This window comes from Penicillium hordei, assembly GCF_028827395.1.
Source record: "Penicillium hordei strain IBT 12815 chromosome Unknown utg000005l_segment0_segment0, whole genome shotgun sequence".
NCBI classification, from domain to species: domain Eukaryota; kingdom Fungi; phylum Ascomycota; class Eurotiomycetes; order Eurotiales; family Aspergillaceae; genus Penicillium; species Penicillium hordei.
Genome location: NW_026623146.1, coordinates 3327795 through 3347501, shown reverse-complemented (window position 1 = coordinate 3347501; position 19707 = coordinate 3327795). Strand labels below are relative to the sequence as shown.

General features: G+C 48.5%; 6 protein-coding genes across 6 annotated transcripts; 2 read left to right on the top strand and 4 right to left on the bottom strand.

Moving 5' to 3' along the window:
* Positions 1-95: 95 nt before the first annotated feature.
* On the top strand, positions 96-1733 carry N7537_010153 (beclin 1; the record flags this gene model as incomplete). Its single annotated transcript, XM_056901207.1, has 2 exons — positions 96-180; positions 235-1733. 2 exons carry the CDS (start codon positions 96-98, stop codon positions 1731-1733), a joined length of 1584 nt encoding a protein of 527 aa, XP_056749875.1.
* A 2524-nt stretch (positions 1734-4257) lies between these two features.
* N7537_010152 (uncharacterized protein) lies at positions 4258-5570 on the top strand (the record flags this gene model as incomplete). Its single annotated transcript, XM_056901206.1, has 3 exons — positions 4258-4433; positions 4562-4806; positions 4909-5570. The coding sequence occupies 3 exons, from the start codon at positions 4258-4260 to the stop codon at positions 5568-5570; spliced, it is 1083 nt and encodes a 360-aa protein (XP_056749874.1).
* Positions 5571-8105: 2535 nt separating this feature from the next.
* Positions 8106-9615, bottom strand: pex13 (peroxin PEX13; the record flags this gene model as incomplete). The annotated part of the gene is made up of 3 exons (XM_056901205.1): positions 8106-8881; positions 8947-9468; positions 9567-9615. 3 exons carry the CDS (start codon positions 9613-9615, stop codon positions 8106-8108), a joined length of 1347 nt encoding a protein of 448 aa, XP_056749873.1.
* A 707-nt stretch (positions 9616-10322) lies between these two features.
* On the bottom strand, positions 10323-12278 carry N7537_010150 (ER oxidoreductin; the record flags this gene model as incomplete). The annotated part of the gene is made up of 3 exons (XM_056901204.1): positions 10323-10467; positions 10523-12114; positions 12177-12278. The coding sequence occupies 3 exons, from the start codon at positions 12276-12278 to the stop codon at positions 10323-10325; spliced, it is 1839 nt and encodes a 612-aa protein (XP_056749872.1).
* A 1327-nt stretch (positions 12279-13605) lies between these two features.
* N7537_010149 (uncharacterized protein) lies at positions 13606-14580 on the bottom strand (the record flags this gene model as incomplete). The annotated part of the gene is made up of 1 exon (XM_056901203.1): positions 13606-14580. One exon carries the CDS (start codon positions 14578-14580, stop codon positions 13606-13608), a length of 975 nt encoding a protein of 324 aa, XP_056749871.1.
* Positions 14581-15154: 574 nt separating this feature from the next.
* N7537_010148 (cytochrome P450) lies at positions 15155-16858 on the bottom strand (the record flags this gene model as incomplete). Its single annotated transcript, XM_056901202.1, has 5 exons — positions 15155-15329; positions 15383-15549; positions 15607-15714; positions 15775-16610; positions 16669-16858. 5 exons carry the CDS (start codon positions 16856-16858, stop codon positions 15155-15157), a joined length of 1476 nt encoding a protein of 491 aa, XP_056749870.1.
* Positions 16859-19707: the final 2849 nt, after the last annotated feature.

Sequence of the window (19707 nt, the reverse complement as noted above, 5' to 3'; positions counted from 1 at the left end):
AAAGCAAAAACAAACTGAAATGACGTTCCCCTCAAAGCTCTCTGGGAGCTCCCCGACTTCCACTCCCCACACCTCCCCGGGATGAATTAACAACCATGTATTGCCAGAAATGTCGCACGCCGCTGAAGCTGGATGGCTCTGTAGAGTCACTCAACCCAGCTGCCTTTGACTTATTATCCAGTAGGTTTACACAAAGCGATCGTTTCCGGTCCCGCTAATCAAACTGCGGTCTAGACTCTACAGGAAAGGCGTCAGATACCGGAGCTGTTTCCTCGTCAGCGCGATCGTCCTATCCGCCCGAACACCGCGACAAGTATGACCAATCCTCTAGAAATGCTACGTCGCCAGTTTACAGACGGTCTATCCCCGCCCCGCGTGCAGGAGGCCAGCACCACCCGCCCGCAATACCCCGAACCGATAGCGGCAATATGTCATTCGTGATGCTCACTGAGTCTCAAGTTACGCCGCCACCGGTCAGTGAGAGTAACTCTGCTACCCGAGGCAAGCGAAATCCTACACAAGCCCAACTCCGGGGCCAGGAGGATAAGTCATTCGTTGATCAAGTGGAGAAGACGACACGGCTGTTTGAGATAGTCTCAGCGCGCTCCGATATCGACCATCCTATTTGCGTGGAATGCACTGAGCTACTTGTGGAAGGATTACAAAAACGCTTGGCAGGGTCTACAAAGGAGCGAGATGCATACATTTCATTTCTTCGAAACCTAAATAGGTCCATTCCGACCGAGGAGGAGCTGCAGGCGGCACAGAAATCGTTGGATGAGAGCCTAGAAGCGGAACGGGCCGCATTTGCAGAGCTGCAGGCATTTGAGAAAGAAAAGGCTACTCTAGATGCAGAGATCGCCAATTTGGAAATCGAATCGCAACGCCTGGATGCGGACGAGGAGAGCTTTTGGCGGTCTCGCAATGCGTTCGCCTTGACGCTCACTGAGTTTCAAAGCGAACGGGATGCGCTCAATATGCGGTATGATCATGACTCCCAGCAGCTTGAGAGGCTGCAACGGACGAATGTCTACAATGACGCGTTTTGCATTGGTCATGATGGATATTTCGGTACTATCAATGGACTACGGCTGGGCCGGCTAGCCAATCCTTCTGTTGACTGGCCTGAAATTAATGCTGCATGGGGACAAACAGCTCTACTTCTGGCCACGATGGCCGAGAAACTCGGGTTCCAATTCCAGGGGTATCGTCTCAAACCACTAGGGTCTAACTCGCGGATTGACAAGATTGAATATCCCATGCAGCCATCCGGTCAGCCGGTCGAGGGAGCTGCACCTAAAGTGACCCAACTAGACCTGTTTTCGTCCGGGGATCTCCCGCTGAACCTTCCTTGGCTCCACCGTCGCTTTGACTCGGGCATGGTGGGGTTCCTTGAGTGTCTCCGCCAGCTGGGGAAGTTTGTTGAAACGACGCCAGCACCAGTTATATCTCCCCGTCGCGGCCAGACTGGCGCCACCGCACCAGGGCTAAAGCTGCCCTACGAGATCAAGCGGGACCGTATTGGCGATGCCAGCATCAAGTTGGGCTTCAACCAGAACGATGAGACATGGACTCGAGCCTGCAAGTACACGCTCACTTGCTGCAAGTTTCTCCTTGCGCATGCCAGCAATCTCGCTAGCGCGGGGTCTAGCAACTCAGCTGCTGTCGCGGCTGCAGCTGTAGCAGCCGCCGACCAAGCCCGACAAACAACAGCCCCGAGGAATAAACCATGAAACACATCCCGGGAAATTTATTTTCCAAAACAGCAAAAGGTGAGGCTGCACAGGATTCCGATCCCGGTCATGTGGGCGCAAAATCGCGCAGATGGATGAAATTAAAGACCCGCACAGCGCATCACTTTCGTACTTTGTCGATAAGCTCCAAGCACACGATGTACATCGATGTACATTATAGGGGGGAGGGGGTGTGGCAATGACGTACCAGTGGGAAGTTTCAACCAAGGCTGAAGTCCCTTGTTTTATTGGCCTGTCACAACAGAACCGGAATGACGAGGGGGCCCAATCCCCTGACATATGTCGGCTGAGTGCAGGACTGGCGCGTGGGCCGGGAATAGACCTCCCCCCACTCTCAATAACTCCTTCATTATCAATGAGTGCGGGAGAGGGAAACTGCCTCCGATGTGCATTCGTACGCCCATTTCCAGTCTGCGCGCTACATCCTAGTACCTTGCATGCGATCCGAGCCGGTGAACGATGGTCTGTGGACCTATGAACGTGTCGACGGCAGATATCTCCGTATATAGGCGCCTCGAGTGGAGTGGCTCCACGCGGGATGGCCGTTGTGTTCCCTCCAAGGAAAACGCGGTTAATGGGGGGGTTTTAAGTGTTATATTGGTTTATGTATTTATATAAGATTTACAAAGTACACCCCGCACTTTTTACAACGATCATCTATATCCAAGGATTTTACGTATTTGGCTTGGATACCTGACATGGGAGTGGTATTTACGCCCTTTTTTTTTGCTTTTTCTATTTTTGATTTCCCTCTGATCATTCAACCCCCTTTCCTGCTCCGTACATGTACCTATTAAATATTGACTGTACTCTGGTACTTTCACTTCAACCAGATATAATCAAAGCTCCAAAGATACCACGTATCCCTCTCGGGGACCAGGATTCTTGCTCCCCGAAAGACAAAACCAAAAAAAAAAAAACCCTGTAGATCAATGCATCATCTTCAACCTATGATTCCCAGCTGACCAACACACTAGTTCCTGAGTTTTGCGCTGGGAGTTCTAGCCCTTGGGATATGGGCCACGCGTGCAGATGATAACGGGGGCATGTGCACCGTTGTATATGAGCGTAGGATCGAGTGGAGTCAACTAAACCTTGGTAAAACATGAAGATAAATCCACCGGGTACTATAAGTATACTCCGTACATGAACTCCATTGTACTACATACTATCCCCCGAGGGTATAGAAACGGAGATAATGTACTTTCGGGTAGAAAGTCCCCCGGAAAAAAAAAAAAAAGAAAAGAAAAGAAAAGGGAAGAGGTAGCACGGACCTTGCATCGTACGTTTTTCATAGGTCTCGGCCGGAGAAGGATATTAACTATAAATACAAAGGCACTAAAGGGAAATTGGTCTGACAGGGTAACCTTGTCTAGAGACCAAAGCGCATGGTATTTTGCCCCCCTTGAATGGGTCGGTTACTCTGTATGTTAACGGGTTTAACGGCTTTATGGTGACAGTTGAGATCTGGCACGTTATGGCAGGTGTCATATAGTACATATCTCGATCTCATATATATACCTCCCCAATTCAATACAAATATGACGTGGCTTATTGATCCATGGAACTGGGATTTTAGAGGGGATTTTTAGACTCGGACAAAGACCTGTCAGGGAAGATTCGGCCCGCTCCCGGTTTTTTTTTTTTGTACTGATCTGCAGGTTATTTGTCTTCAGTATCTGATTATTTGATGGTTACAGTATTATTAGAATAGAGTACTTTGTATAAGAGTGTAGTGTACTCCGTACGGAGTACTATATCCAGGGATACTATCTACTATCTATTATGTACCATCTCCCCCCCCCCCAAAAGGAAAGGCAGCGGAAAATGCATCCAATTTGCGGCCAGTGCACTGCATGTAATAGTTCGCTTAGGCTGTAAAGGTCAAAAGTACCTTCTCCACTCGAATGATTTAATATAAATATAAATATAAATATAATATATCAAATGTGAAATATAAAAATATTAAATTTTGAATTAAAAAAAGCAAATACAAATACAAAACGCAAAATATATAATGCATAATACAAAAACAAAATGTAGAATACAAAAAGCAAAATACAAAATACAAAATACAAAAGACACAAAGAATCCTATATTCCGACTCCTACCACAAAAAGACCAAAGACCGGAGATATTCTCCCTAGACCCAAGTTTGTCTCTGGTAGCTGGTCCTGGTCAAGGCTGAGGCAATGGATCCCCCCCAGTCAAATCTGATTTGTCCGGGGAAGCAGGGGGTCGTGCGTCCGCGTGCACGTCGCCGCAAAGAGACCAGATTCCCTTGGCCCCCCTCATCTCTTGCCTCTTTGCTATTTTTCTTTTCTTTTTTTTTATTGTTGTTTTTCTTTTTTTGATTTTGATTTTGATTTTAATTTCTAGAACATATTAATGATTTGCATTCCTTAACCGAATTTATTATGGACTCTGTTTTGCATAATAATCCCATGAGACCAGTATGATATAGAGATCCCAACTCTATCTCTCTCTTATATCTTCTATAATCATGGAGAATACTTACGCAACTCCCATCTCCCCTCAATCGCCTAACGTCTTTCGACCCCGCCGATCCGATGACTGGCATGAATACCGTGAAATCATCGAGCAACTCTACCGCAATGATCAGTTGAAACTACGCGATGTCAAACGCATCATGGAAAGAGATTATAAGTTCTTTGCATCGTACTACTATCCTTTTCTTTTTCTTTATCGTCCCCCTACTTGGATATCACCTTTGAATATGCTTGCGTATTCATCTCATATAGATCCCCCCTCCTTGATCGCAGTATCACCTAACTCCAGTCCATTAGAGAAAAGCAATACAAAGATCGTCTGGCAGCATGGCATGTTCGAAAGAACATCAAGGCCAAAGAAGTCCATCTCATGCTTCGCAAGCAACAGAAACGCGCCGCCCAAGGCAAACAGACAGCATTCCGGGTAAACGGCCAGAACGTCGATCCAAAACGTATCGCCCGTTTCGTGCGTCGCTATGGAACATCATGGGATACCAACCGAGGCAAAGAGCCAGAGACGGAGACACAAAGCCCAGAACCTCGTGAGTTGACATCGACATCCCGAATTGATATAGACCATTCATAGATGTCTTGGCTATATCAGATACCGAACTCACAAGGTACACATACTAACAATTCCATAGAAACACCATCCGACATGACCTGCTACACACCAGAACCAACAGACGAACACAGCGTCACAACGCCCATTTCACCACTCCCCGACATGCAATCGCCAACCCGAGAGATGCCCCCTTACCCACTCGGCTCATACGGTAAATCCACGGCCGTTCCGGTGAGTGTGAGTGTACCGAATGATATTGATGGAAGATATCTCGCTCTAGACCCAAACCACCTCGAAAGCCTGCCCGATCTGGAACTGGAAGAAACACCGCCCATGCCGATGTCTATGCACCAACCCCAGCCTCAGCCACGCCACATCCAGTCCTACCACCATTCAATAGGCAACCATCTCTCCCATGGTGCACATGGGTCTCACGGGTCTCACGCATCGCATGCTGTACACGGTTCTCATGGATCGCATGGATCACATGTTGTGCACAACGCTCATAATGCTCATTCTTCGCACGGTTCTCACGTGCATGGTCATCCTGGACCGGCACCAAGGGATCTAGAGGATGCACCGAGTGAAGTGGATACCCATCCGCCGGACTGGAATACGGTTGAGTCGTTCCAGACGAGGTTGCAGGATTTGGACTTCACGCTTACGCAGTCGATGTCGAAGTGGGCTAGGGATCAGGATCCTAACCATGAGCCTCCTCACCATGAGGGCTTGGGGATGTGATTTTTGATGGTTTTGGTTTTGATTTGAAATTCCTTTTTTTTTACTGCTGCATTCGCCATTTGCTTTCTATCTATGTCTTGATTTCCCTTCTCTTTCCCCATCAGCGTGTGAGCCCGTTTTCTTTCTGTCTTCTTGTCTTTTCTCTATGTATATGGTTCCCGTGCTCTGTTCCCATTATCCCCCTTCCAAACATAGCCCAGGGGAGGAAGATTCATAGCAAGGGCGTTCTTATTATGGCTTCTCCGTGTTTTAGATTGGTGATCTATGCATTATGGCATCTGAGTTTCTGTATATCCTTTGTGCTGGCTATCAAGTATGGGTAGCACGAGAAGGGGGGCACGTCTCAGCTCAACAATACCTATCTATCCGCTCGACCGACATTATCCTCCCCTCTCGAATCAACCCCGGCCCCCGTCCCAGTCTCAGCTTTGTCTCACCCGACACGACATTTCCTCGAAGATACAAGACACAACCCTGGAAACTACTGTGCTGCAACTCTTGTCTCGAATCGCTGCCCAACACTTCTACCACACAACCCCGGCCATGTCGCGGACTTCCCCCGCCAATTCACCGTTCGCTCCTACGATCATACTTGACTTCACCCTAGACAAACTCAACTGTGTCCCAGCCCTACGACCTCTCCAGGATTCCCCATGCACAGCATATTCCAGATGGACACGACCAAACCCCTGCCACGTTGAAATGAAGTATCTCAAACAGCCAGTTCCTCGTGAGACTTATCGTAACACATTCTAGTCTATCCATAATCGCTGCATATATAGTCCCTACCAGCAAACCCAGATCACCCAACTGGATAACATATATATGCAGGTAGCGATACGTGACACAACTCGGACAGAAGGAAACATGGAAAACGTAGTGCAAAAGCATCGAAACGAATTGATGAACTGTTATCTTCACTCCAAAAGGCAAAACCAGATCCATCTAAGCGTTTAAGCAGGTGTTACTCCATACTCAGTAGCTACACCGAAAGTACCATGATAACAGTGCCAGCCTAAACTCAATATAATTCCAAGTCCCAAATCCAACGGTGAATTAGTATGTAGAACGCATGGAGTACAACACAGCAAAAAGGCAACAACCATCGACCCCTTACTCCGATCTCCATTACCCCAGTACATGTACATATACCTACATCAACATCATATATATGTCGCAAACAATATACATACATCAGCAAGCGCACACGTAGTATATGACAAATAACCATATATATGCCCCCAAAAAGCCAAAAAGGCTCTAACTAACCTCGAATTTTAGATACAGAAGCAACGCAAAACCCAACCGGATCCCAGGTATGGAATACGGAATATAGAACACGGAATCCGGAATCCCCAAATACAAAGGCAAAGGCAAGGCAAAGCCAAGCCACCCCCCCGAATTCGCCTCAGCCCCAACCGCAACAAGTCAACTCGAAATGTAAATCCAGCCGGGAGTGCTTAGTCGGGAGGCAAAAAGGAAGCTGCAGGGAGCCGGATGCAGTGGATGAACTTGACTCGAACTGGAAGGCTACACGCGCTCGAAAGGGGATGTAGGCAGGGAGCAGGGGCTTGGGGTGCGAAAGCGAGATGACGTGGGCGGGTATGTGCACCTGCATGGAAGGGGGGATTTGGATGTGGATTTGGATTTGGATTAGATTTGGGGATGCAGATGGGTTGAGGCTACATTACATCTACGCAGTACGAATAGTAATGTACGGATTCCTGCATATCATACGAATACGATGTTGTATAGGGGCTGATTAAGGTGTGCAATATTAGGGCAGGTTGGGAATAAAGTATATGAAATATGCGATATGCGATATACGTATGTAGTAAAGATTTGATATTCGATGTATCGAGTGTCAGAGTCAAGTGGTGGAGACGGGTCCGGATACTTGCGGGGAGCGGACGGGACGGGTATGATGGCCCACTGTGGGCCACACGAGGGATATTCCACAAGGGGGAGTGTCCCGTGTTGGATGGGTGTAAGTACGGAGGATTGAGGATTGGATAGGGGCATATGGTACTTTTGTGGTTACGGAAGAGGAAGGAGGGGGCTTTTGTTTTGAACTGGAACTAGTGGGAGGATTTTCAAGGTTGCGGTGTGTATGTGGTGCATTGCACTAAGTACTAAATACATAAGCCAAATGGGATCGGGGAGACCGTCGCTAAAATGAATCCAATCCGATGGAATGACAGAAAGGGAAGGAGACGCCGATATTGAAAATAAAAGGAGAAAAAGTGGGAAATAGAGACTACCCAGGTGATACTGGGTAGAGAGAGGATAACCACTGGCCGCACAGTAGATCACAGTTCATAAGGATCGAGGATATCCAAAAGGCACGCTCGGGGGATATATAAGGATGAGCATAAAGCTCGAAGGGATGGGAGCTTTTGGCCGGTTGACGTCACTATCGGAAAATCATATCCTGCTCCAACATGTCTAGCAATTCAAATACAAGGGCAGACAGAGTCAAGTAGAAGGAAGCCCGAATCAAGCACCGGGCAAGGTCTATATGACATGACCCATGGCTCATGAGTAGAAAGTGCTCTTTTGGAAGCTCTCAGGCGAGATATCACCAATCTTGCTGTTAATCTCGGGCTTACCCAGAGATGATAGACTCTGTGTGCGACCTTCGGTCACAGGATCGCCCTTCATTGTAGAAGTGCGAGTAGCAGGCTCGCTGCCCGCTGTGATAGCCTGCTGGTTGGGCCGGCGCTGAATAGTCTCCAGGTATGGGCCGGGGAGATATCCGACGCGACCATCGCGGGCACGGCAGCGCCACCACTCGGAGGCATTGCCCATGGGATCAGACTTGCTGAGGACGGCGACAATGTCGCCCTTCTTCACAGCCAGGTCGATGCCGTTGCTCTCCTGGGTCTCGGGGGTGTAGTCGTAGAGGAGGCGGCAGAAGTCCAGCTTGGCCGGGTCGAGCGATGCTGAGCCCGGCTCGCCGTTGGGGCCTACGAGTTGCCGGCGCTTCGCCTCCTCCTCCTGGGATCGGGCCATAGTCCTGATGAGCTTGCCCATCAGATAGGGAAGGCCGAATAGGGCAATCAGGAACATGAAGAAGGGCTTCTTAGATGGCTTGGTGGGAGCCGGTGAGCCATCGGGAAGTGTAGTAGCGGCGCGGCCGCCCATGAAAGCCGCAAAGGCAGCGGGGGTCAAAGAAGTCGCATCAGCTGGTGGAGGACGTCCTGTGAGCTTAGCAATCAATGTGCGGAACCACCGAATGAGGGTGAAAATGCCCAAGGCTGAGCCGAGGGTGGTGCGCAAGTTTCCAAATTGTTCCGCGACCGAGACCATTGCTATAAAAATTAGTCAACGAGGGTCCGTGATATGTTGTTTTTTTTTTCTTAAGAGGGAGACTAACCAAAGAATGAACTGTGCGTAGCCATGTACGTGCTCTCTAGCATCTGAGCAAAGCCACCAAACGCACCGACGATGCTTTCAATCATGTGGAAAGTGGCCTGGGTGCTTTGCCCGAACGAGTTCGTCAGGCTGTTCGGATCATTGGGATCTTGTCCCGGCATGCCACCGTACATCCCTCCCATGCCTCCCATACCGCCCATGCCACCATACATGCCACCTCCGTAGCCTCCATAACCACCGCCGCCATACATGCCGCCCATGGAGCCGAAGCGGGAGTAGGGTGACCCCATGGCACCCATAGCACCCATGCCGCCGTAGCTGGATCCGTACGCGCCAGTTCCAAGACGCGAGGCTCCATATGGCGAGTAGTTGTTGGCGGTGCTGTTGACTACGGAATTGAGGGTGCTGGGACGGGACGGAAGGTCGGGGACGGCGGATGTTGAAACTGCGGGGTTGGTTGTGGTAGTCATGGCGGTCGAGGCAGCAGGGCTACCGGCGATAGGTAGTGTTGATAATGCGTTGCCTGGAGAGAAGAAGAGGGGATGTTAGTTGGGGGTGGACACTGTGGGTTGCGGTGACTCTTGTGGCGCTACGATATCGGCAATCGAGAAAGACACTTACCAGCTGCACCTGCTCTCTCCCACGGTTTCGGTGGCGAAGGCGTCGCCATGGAGTTAGATATTAATGTAGTCGCATCTAGATACGATATAGATTGTTTTCAGATAGATTCGTCGCGAGACTGAAAGGGTGAGAGGAGAGAGAAGAGAGAAGAAAAGGACGCATGTGGCCGGGAGTGGAGATGCCGAGGTCGGGGTTTGCCGAAGAATACGGGGTATCTTCTGCTTAGTATACACATATACATACCTGGGTGTATAATTGTAGATGTTCTGTATTTATGAAGATCATGAAGATCAAATACGTCTACGGAATATCTAATTATCACATTCATCTCGTTCTGTTCGTGTTCGCCCTACCCTGATGGCTCTCTTCCACTTCGGCGAAATCTCTTCGGTGGCAAATGCATGTACCTGGGGGACGCGACCGAGGTAATCTGAGATCAAGGGCAAAGTAGATCGAATTAGTGGAGTCATATGTTATACATATACCTAAGTACTGGCTGCGACATACACATTCACATCCTATATCTACATCTAGCCCGTAACTCGACTGCATTTCCTTCTACAAGCCAACACTCAGCCTACATGTGAACACCTCCCTGCAGTAATCCAACCTGAAGAAACCCTGAAGAAGGATAAAAGGAGTATAGATTCGCACAAAGTACTCCAAAAAAAAAAAAACAATCCAGACAAAATCTATCAACGCCATAGCACAGAGCCTTATGTACAGATGCCAATGCAAAGATGAAATACAGGGAACTCATAACTCGTCACGATTAGCATAGGCAGCAGGTTGGGTATGCGCACGTGGCTGGGGTGCTTTCAGTTTCCACATGCGTGGAGGCACTGGCAATCCGAGCCAGTAATTATACAATCGGATGGCTTCCGAGCCGCCGATTTCGAAACTGCGAGAGTCGGTCAGTATCAGTCCGAATAAAGAAAATCGAATCTCAAACTTACATTGTATATGGGATGTCCAACCAAGACTGCCAGATATACCCAACCGTACCCCAAACCATATCCCACTCGGACTTGAGATCCTCCCAGAAGCCGTCATCTGGGTTAGGCGGTTTACGCTCCCAGGGGTATCGCTCTGGTGCCTGGCCTCGGCCGTAGACATACTCGTCTTCGGGTCCCTCACCTTCGAAGTAAAAGTTGTTATTGCCGTCCCTGAACACGCGCCTGTTGTTGCCGAGGGCGTTGGCGTGGTGGGAGGAGGGTACAGCGCCGTGAACGGGGAACATATGCGTGGTGCCGGTCAGCAGAGCTCGCTGCATACTGCGCGAAGCAGCGATACTGTGCGAGATGCGGCCGAGGGTATTGATGAGGGCGACCAGCTCGGTGCGGCGTAGGGGCGGGTTCTCGCCGTTCTTGGTTTCATCGTATTCGAAGAGCACTTTGAGCGCGGTTCCGTAACCGTTCACCTGGAGCTTTCCCCAAAGGCGGCACTTATCGCAGCCGACACAGTCCATCAGGCGACTGACGTTGCGGAAGCGGTTGCGGAAATCCTCTTTCAGGTCGAGGGCGTTGGGATCTTGGAACATGATCTTTTCATCGAAGATTTTGGGGAGTTCCGACAGGGTAGCTGTCAACTTGTTCATGCGCTTTTTGGTCTCGCGGTCTTGCACTGGGTCGCTGGCACAGAAGGTGTACCCCTCGAGGTGCTTGCGGAGTTTTGCCACGGCGCGCGATACAAGCGCGTAGTTGAAGTACATGTTTGAGATGCGCTCCGGGTGGTCGAGGAGTCGTTCCTGGAAGCAATGTACGTTGGGGTGCCATTGGCCTGTGGTTTGGTTGAGGTAGTCCCAGCACAGATGTGTCGAGATGGAAGCATGCATGCCGCTCAGGAGTCGGTGGAACACCCGCTTCTCTAAGCACTCGTTGTCCAGCGGCAGGCCTTCTACTCGCTGCGACTCCTTGTGGAGCACGTTGCGGAAGTCAGAGGCTGCCTGGAGACCGCCCATCGGGACGTTCGGCGACTGTTCATCCAGCTCATCGGCCACAGACTTCAAGAAGCAGTTTTCGCTATAGATAGCATTCCACACTTGGTTTGCGCCTGCTCCAATGTATCCGGTAAACCGCTCTGGGTTGTCCACCAAGCTCACATAGTCTCCCTTCCCAGCGGAACCCTCGTCCTCGGGGACACAGTAGTCTCGCTCTTCACATTCGTCGTCGTATTCTACGACACAACTCTCGCCGACGTCTTCACCCAGCTCTCCCTGGAGTGGGCGTTCTTTTGGACGCTCGGCTTGGATATTGCGGGGTGGGTGGTTCGCCTTGGGACCCTCTAATTTGCTGAGTTCTTCCGCGCGCCATGTCAGCGGGATATCCTCCTCTGAGTCAATGGTGTTTACGGCGCAAGCGATGTTGCCACACATGCTATTGGCATCATTCCAGAAGGGACATTCTTTATTGAATAGGTTGAGGCGATAGTAGGAGAAGAAATCCGTTTCTTGAGTGAGGGAGTTGAGTGTTGTGAAAATCAGGTCGTTCATGCCGTTGATCTCGCCATACGAGACACAGGCATCCGATACCATGGCCGAGGGTTCGAGCTAAAGCAAATGGACTGTCAGTCATCTGTATAGAGTATCCGAGTTTGCTTGACAAAACTTACAGCACACTTGGTTGGGTCCAGTGCAAGATTATGAACGTTGGCATGGCTCAAGCCAGCAAGTGCGAACACTGCGGCATAGAGCAGCCTCGCTGCAGACCGCATCTTGGTCTCCGACTTGTAGTATATGTAGATCAAGCGCGTAGAGTGGTCCGGTTGTTGTATATGCAAGGTGGCGCGAAGGCCAAAGATTTGACGGGAGGGTCTATTGGGTGGTGGTAAATCGTGAGGTTCGCTGAGTGATGGTCTAGAAAGAAGAATAAACAATCTCAAGAAGATCAAAGGGAAGAAAATAAAGAAACAAGAATGTCACGGTCTGCAAAGTGGACAAGCTGGCCTGGAAATGCGCGGAGGATCGGCCGATCGCCAAGAAATGATAATGGCCTGATTTATAATGGCCTCTGATTGGCTGGCCAGGTGGCGTTAAGATTCCTTACAAATTTGGAAAGTGGCAAGATGGAAAGTCATGGATGTGGTGCCACAGGATAGATAGTGCCATCTACTATTATAGTACATTTCAAGGCTAATATATTAATATAGTACATATATATATAGTACAGGTCTACGGTCTACAGTCATATCCTGGCCCAACATACCACTTGGCAAATATATATCAAACAACTATCTACCTCTGACTAGACAACCGGACTGCCAAGGTAGTTATTGAGAGATGAATAAAGCATTTGAATAAGAATATAGAAGCCATTCAGATCCCTGTTCGAAACCACCCATCTAACCCTATCAGAAACGGCGTACAAAGGTTCTTTGTCTTTGTGCTGAAGCCATCCGTTCATGAAGATTGCGTGACTTATCATTGGCAGGTAAATACTAGACAGATATCTGAATAGATATACAGTGAGACCAGCAACAAAGCCATATTTGTTCAATTGCCCGGACTTGACTCATCACCTCGTTGTCTTGCACTTGCACTCTACAATGGATATATATCTCAGATTGGAAGCTACAAACATATTTTAGATGTCGTTTTTTTTTAAACCGAAATGAGATACAACCGAGTAACAAGGGGTAGCTTATTTAGTGAATACGTACTATAGATTCTACCAAGCTCTAGGGTCCCAACCTTGGAAGTACATCTATATGACCCTAAAGCTACCTAGAAAATGTCTCCTAGGGACCATGGCGACTGAATATACCAGGCGACAATTTTCTGTGTACAAAACGTTCTCATTCAATAATATCAGCTAAATGTAATTTTTCCAAAAAAAGACAGAGCAATAGATAGTCTATCAAAACAAAGGTGAGTATAAAAACCTATTAATCCAAGGTCAGTGTAAGGAATAACGGCGAAGACGGCCAATATTCTTAAACTCATCGATATTCAATACCAAATTTTACGTATTTATGATCTAAGATCCAAATTGGGAAGCTCAAATGAATTTCGTTGCCCATTACCCCGCCGATGTTGATGATCTCAACGACGAGCGCCAGGATCCCGACGGGGGCCCCTGTTCAAAGTCTCCCCGACATTGGCATTCAAAACAGATACAGAATTACCGGTGTTAGGGGCTGGTACATTAGACGGCAACTGCATACCAGCTGGGGGCTGCACAGACGTCTTCGGTGCACCAGGCAGAGCACGTCCACCGGGGAGGTTGAGTGGAGTGAAAAGGGAGTTAATACCTGGAAGAACTGGGTCCGGAAGAACGCCATTCTGCGCGATATTGCGAAGTGGAGCTGCCATCTGAGGCATCGTCGGTGTTAGTCTAGCATTTCCACGACGTCGCGGACGAACACCCGGTTCAGGGTATGGGGCAGCGCGATGGCGAGTTCGCCGTGCCACGCCGTAGATGGTATCTGTTGGAGCGGGCATGGTGATATTGACATGCGGGTGGGTGCGAACTGGCCCAGCAATCTTTGTTGCCTTGGTAACTGGTCCAGCGCTGCCTGGTGTATAGTATGGAGGGCCGTCGATATGCACGATACTGGTCGGCTGCTGCACCGGATTGTGTGTAGGGAGCTGGCGGGGGAAGACTCTCATCTCGGTTAATTGCCAACCCGCTAGTAACTGTTCCAACTGGTCGGCTACACGGGTGTGATCTCGCTGGTGGAGAAGGTCTGCAATGGTGTAGCCCAGCTGGGCTTGGGTATACCAGCAGGAATACCCAAACTCGGTACCAAAGTAATTCTGATGGCGTTGAGCACGGGCAGTGAAGTACTGTGGTGGAGCATCGCGGACGATGGAGCTGGGTGGATAACTTGAACCCATCGTCTCTCCGGCTCTTCGAAGGGCCGAGAGCTGGAGATTGAGCTGGCCCATACGACCGATGATCTCGTCTTGGTTTGCTGGGTAGTTGTTTCTAAGACCATGGATTATCTGCTGCATGAGGGTCCAGAAATTAGCATGCTCGTCGCGGAACTCTTCAGACGCCGGTCTGCGTCCTGACATGGCTGCGGTTTAATAGATTAGTGGAATGGTAGTGGATAGTGACGGAGCTAGCCTCATAAGTTCGAGACTGTGAAAGTGATTGTTCTATGTGAAAGACAAACAAGCTACGAATAGTCTGATAGATGTCGATCGGCAAAGTTGTAGGAGAATCAGCACAATGTGGTCTGGTGAATCGGATATGGTCGGCGACCTCGAGATTTATATATGCCTTTCAAGGTCGGCTTAGCAGATCGAGTAAACAAGGAACTATTATTATACACAAAGAATATATAAACGGAAACGAACAAAAAAATAGAATGGCATTGAGCTTGTGGTTTTGTTACTTGTCTTTGTTACTCCGACTAAGCACCAGAGATACAAGGATGATAGCACAGTGAGCAGCGTATCAAGGATTTCAGTTATAGATTGTGCTGACCACGTGAGGTTACAGCTTGGCAGCTGCTTTGTCTTCTTTTTGGTAGGGTTGATCATGAGCTTGATATACAATATCATTTTGAGCCGATAATCGGGCAGTGTTATCATGATGGCATAAAGGTGAAACCCTCGATATAGATGTGAAGTCAAAAGACGTAAACTACGGGTTAGGAACCCGTTTTATGGTGACTCTGAATCCATCACCCCTTGCCTTTGGAACACCAAAGCCATACTCCCTATGTGTGACGATGTTGTCTGCCGTCACCCCATATAGATCCATATCGAATTTGCGTACCATCATGGAAATGACCAGGTACAACTCCGCCAAAGCCAGACTGAATTCCGGGTAAGTCTTGGGAATACAGGGAGGAGACAGGGTATAACTTACTGGTTGCCCAGACACTGCCTAGAACCCTTACTGAAGGTGACAATCATATGCTCCAGGCGCTCGCCAGCTGCTTCAGCTCGGATCCAGCGTTCAGGGTCAAAGGTATGCGGATTAGGGAACAAATCCTTATTGGTATGAACAAAATGAGTGGAAGTGCTCATTAGGGACTGTTGAGGTGCACGGGCGTGTTAGCGTTGTCGATCTCGGAGAATATGGGAGCTTACGTTTGGTGGAATTGTCCACTGCTTGTATGTCAGGGCTTCATCGGGTGCACGGCGGGGAAGACGAGTTATGACGCCGGAGAGCCGAAGTCCCTCATTTATAACTCCTCTCTGAAACAAAATTGAATATTTAGTCTCGACTTTGCATATATCGCATATTACATTGCTTACCATGTAGGGCAGCCTTTCAAGTTCGGCCCATGTGCTAGACGGGAATTGCTCAAGCTCCTCGCGGAGCTTTAGAAGTAAGGCCTTGTCATTGAGCAAGTGAAACATGCAGATCTTCAATGTTCCTGTTGTAGTCTCTGTGCCTCCACCGATCAATGAAAAGCCCTCGTCCTGCAACCTATCCAGTGTTCTTTCTTGTGCAGGCAAGGAGGGGTCACAGAGAGCACCGAACATTGTTACTTGACCGTCCACTTTGCCTTCATTTTGAAGTGCGACAGCTGCTTGCGTACGAACCAGTTTCTGCAATCGCAAGATGTTGGCTGCATGGGACCAAAGCTTTTCAAGCACCTCATCAGGGATGAACTTTGAAAGATCTAAAAGGAAAGGGAAAAATTTCAACACATGAACTACAGATGCAAGACTCAAGATGGAGTCTGCAACTTCGTTGTTGAAATTGACATCATCCAGGTAGTCAAGGCTCACACCATGCGCGTACTCCGAGATAATATCCGCAGTCAGAGCCGAAGATGCAGCATCCAGCTGTACAATTGTTCCTTGGTCACAGGCTTGGTTGAGCCGTTTGACGAGCTTTTGTACTTTGCGCTGGATCATGTCTTCTAGGCCTGCAATTGACTTTTTAGAGAAATAGTTGCTCAGGATAGATCGACGCGAACTGTGCAGGCTGTGATCAACAGTCGCGAACATGGACATGGGTTGACCTGCCAGCCGGACAAGTCTGGGGTCTTTGTCACGCCTCCTGGTAGGGCCAGCGTAGATCTCCGTATAAAATTCGGGATCTGCCACATGAAGCTCGTGAGGAGTAATGCGTACAATAGGGCCTTGTAAATATTTAGCATTGCGATATGATCTCCAGTGTTTCGAATGATAATTCCTTACCATATTGCTCATGCATTCTTTCTATCTCCCACAAATACCGGCCACCCAAAACCACATTGTAATAAAATTCATAAAGACTTGTTAGGGCAGCTAGTTTCGGCCCGGGGAACTCACTCAGGGGATGAAATTGTAGCCGATAGATCACCACCCCGAAAACAAAGGAAAAGAATCCAAACCACAGTAGTAGCATGGTGATATGTTTGATGCTGAAAATTCAGCCGAAGTTTGAGAGAGACAATTTACCAACCGCAAGGGGCTATGTTCGTGTATAAATCCTAATTGAGAATGTTTACCAATCGCTCTAGCTGGGATTGGATACCAAGTACCGGAGTAGAAACGCTAACCTGAGCTAACCTTACGATTGCTACGTGGCATTCCTCAGAAACCCCGCTAGCAGTTTAGACACGGAATATCAATTTCTAAGGTTTGTTCGGATATGAGGTCAATGTGCTCCGGCGCTACTTTTCTGCAAGGATGCAAACGGCTTGCCCGACCGCTATGTGGATGTCCGTGGAGGCAGGGATATGCCCGGGGTGCCCGGGGGAATTCCGTAAAAGGTTATTAATATATTTCTGGAGCAGGCTGGAACATTGCGAATTGCTGAATTGGAGCTTCAACTCAACTTTGCATGATGGTTGTGAAGTTGTGACAGGTTCCAGGGCGTCCAGGGGCGTCCAGCGGTGTTGAGTTGGTATCGAAGTGACCACGTATACCGATCGAATACAGTTCACAAGAATATCGGATTGGCACCTGGCCGAGACTGAGATATAAAGTATAAAACCGGGATGTTGGTATTTCTACACCAACCTGTCGAGATGCATATACACTAAGGCAGGCTGTGCATGTATCGGATAATGGCTGGAACTCCTGAAACCTAGCCCCTTCCCTTTTGGGACTCACCTCTTGCTGCTTTTTGACCTCCGGGTAAAATTGAGCACGCTCCACGTGGGTGCCTGGACCGGCTGACCTAACCATTCACGGGCCACTGTTGGTTATCCGGAGGCCCACCAGTCACCCGCAGACACCTCATTAATTTGCACCTTAAACCTTTGGATGAAGAATCAGCTTCCGGTGTGCTAAATATCCTTTCATCGCTAATATGGTTCAATTGAAAAGATATGTATAATGTGGTACACAGCCTAAAATGGAACCCACGAGATACATTGGGTTGAAATCACCGATAGCAGTTCGTATGATAAGGTATTGGCTAGAACAAAGACGCAAGGGATTGATACAGAGAGATGGAGTTGATTGTTTCTGGCTCGCTTTCATCTGGTATCAAGTCCAGCTCCCCCGCATCTCTTGTCCATGCACTTTATCTGGCTGGTAAATTGCACGATGTATATCGCCGACTAGCCGCCAACCGTGTGACTAAGTTTGCTGTTGGCAAGACACTGCGTACATCTTAGAGACCAGCTCCTTGACTTCCTCGGTCGAGATGAGATGCATGGCTTCCATCAAAATATCAACACTCTGTCGGGATAGGGGACTACCCGTGCCTGCCACTTCTACAAATTTAACTGGACGGGCCAACCCTTACTTGCATTCAGGCAGTCGCGGGGAGGAGAATTCAGACAGGACCAGCATCACCAGTAGTACACCCGCCGTGAAGCACTGGAAACTCAGTTAAGCGCCAGAGGTAGTATTCCCAAGCCTAATTAAGATATTTTGCCATCAACGGATACTCGACATAATCGGACACTGAGGTACTTCTTACTGAGAAGGAACGGGCGAAACAGTACCAAAAAAAAAAAACAAAAAGAACGGGTAGTGCAGCGTCATTAATCATGCTCTGATCTTCCAAAAGCTGTTGAGCTTGAGCTCTCGCGGGACGGTTTACTTCCAATCTAAGAGACGGGTATAGGTGCGCTTGATATGAGGCAGGCGTATACTATGCGCCGTTGAGTCAGCAATTGAGTACAGCTGTGCTCTGTAGCGGTTGTACGAGAATATTGTCACTGGTTTGAACGTATCATCTTCTCGTACGTCGTATGCTCCGACGATCCCCGGGCAGGTAGCTAGTGTGTCACCCAGGTCTTCTGCCTCGGAAACGTTGAACTGTACCGTCGGGAGGACCGATGGTTTACCATACGCTTATGCGATGTACCTGGAACAGCGTGTTAAATTTCTTGGTATACGTGTACGGATGAAGCTCCGGTACCAATAAACGTAATGCGGAGATGACCAGAGGGGAAATTTACAATAAGTATACCGATCACGAGTTACAGTTGATAGGTGACCGGTCGCCGCTGTTCAACTATATACTTTGAGTAGGAATATATTGCTTTCTGTCATAAACATCCATGTGGGTAATCATTTTCTTATTCCTTCAGCACTGTCTTTGGACAAGAACAGAGAATATTGTTTGGATGATCCCATTTCCATTTGTTTGCTTGCGAACTGAGCGCTCATTTGCTAGATTTAGGGTATGGATATATAACCTGCTTTCCCATAGGTTGAATATCAAGATTTCTTCCTCTGCTTTCTCCCCAATAGTAGTCTCATCAAATATGACCACGGAGGAGTTCTTGGCAACTCTACAGCCATGAAAACAACAAAGAAAGATTACTATAGAATCCCCTACCTCTATACTACATTTTTGACTATAGATCCTACCTATAGATGATATACCTTGGAAAGTCCTCGCTAAGTCCGATGTTATTAGGGGGCCAGTCTTACGTCAGAGGAGATAGTACATGACAGAGAAACCGTACCAATCCATCGGCTATCGCCGAGAGAACATTCCATCTTTCCATATGCAGGCAAAGGGGCATCCAGTATATCCTACTGACGCTTGCTATCATTGAAAACTGGAACGTGGCCTGTAACCTTGCATCGTCTTTGATGATATAGACGGCGACTTTCAGTCTTATGCACACTGTTGATAGGGTAGGCATGCAGCATAGTGTTCATTCCTAGGATTGATAGACCTAGAAAAGTGGGAAGCAACTCCCCAGCGTTTGACTTTGCCACACCCAGCTTCTGGTGTGCCAACCAACGAACGATATCGATGCCATCTCAAATTTATCAAGAAATAGC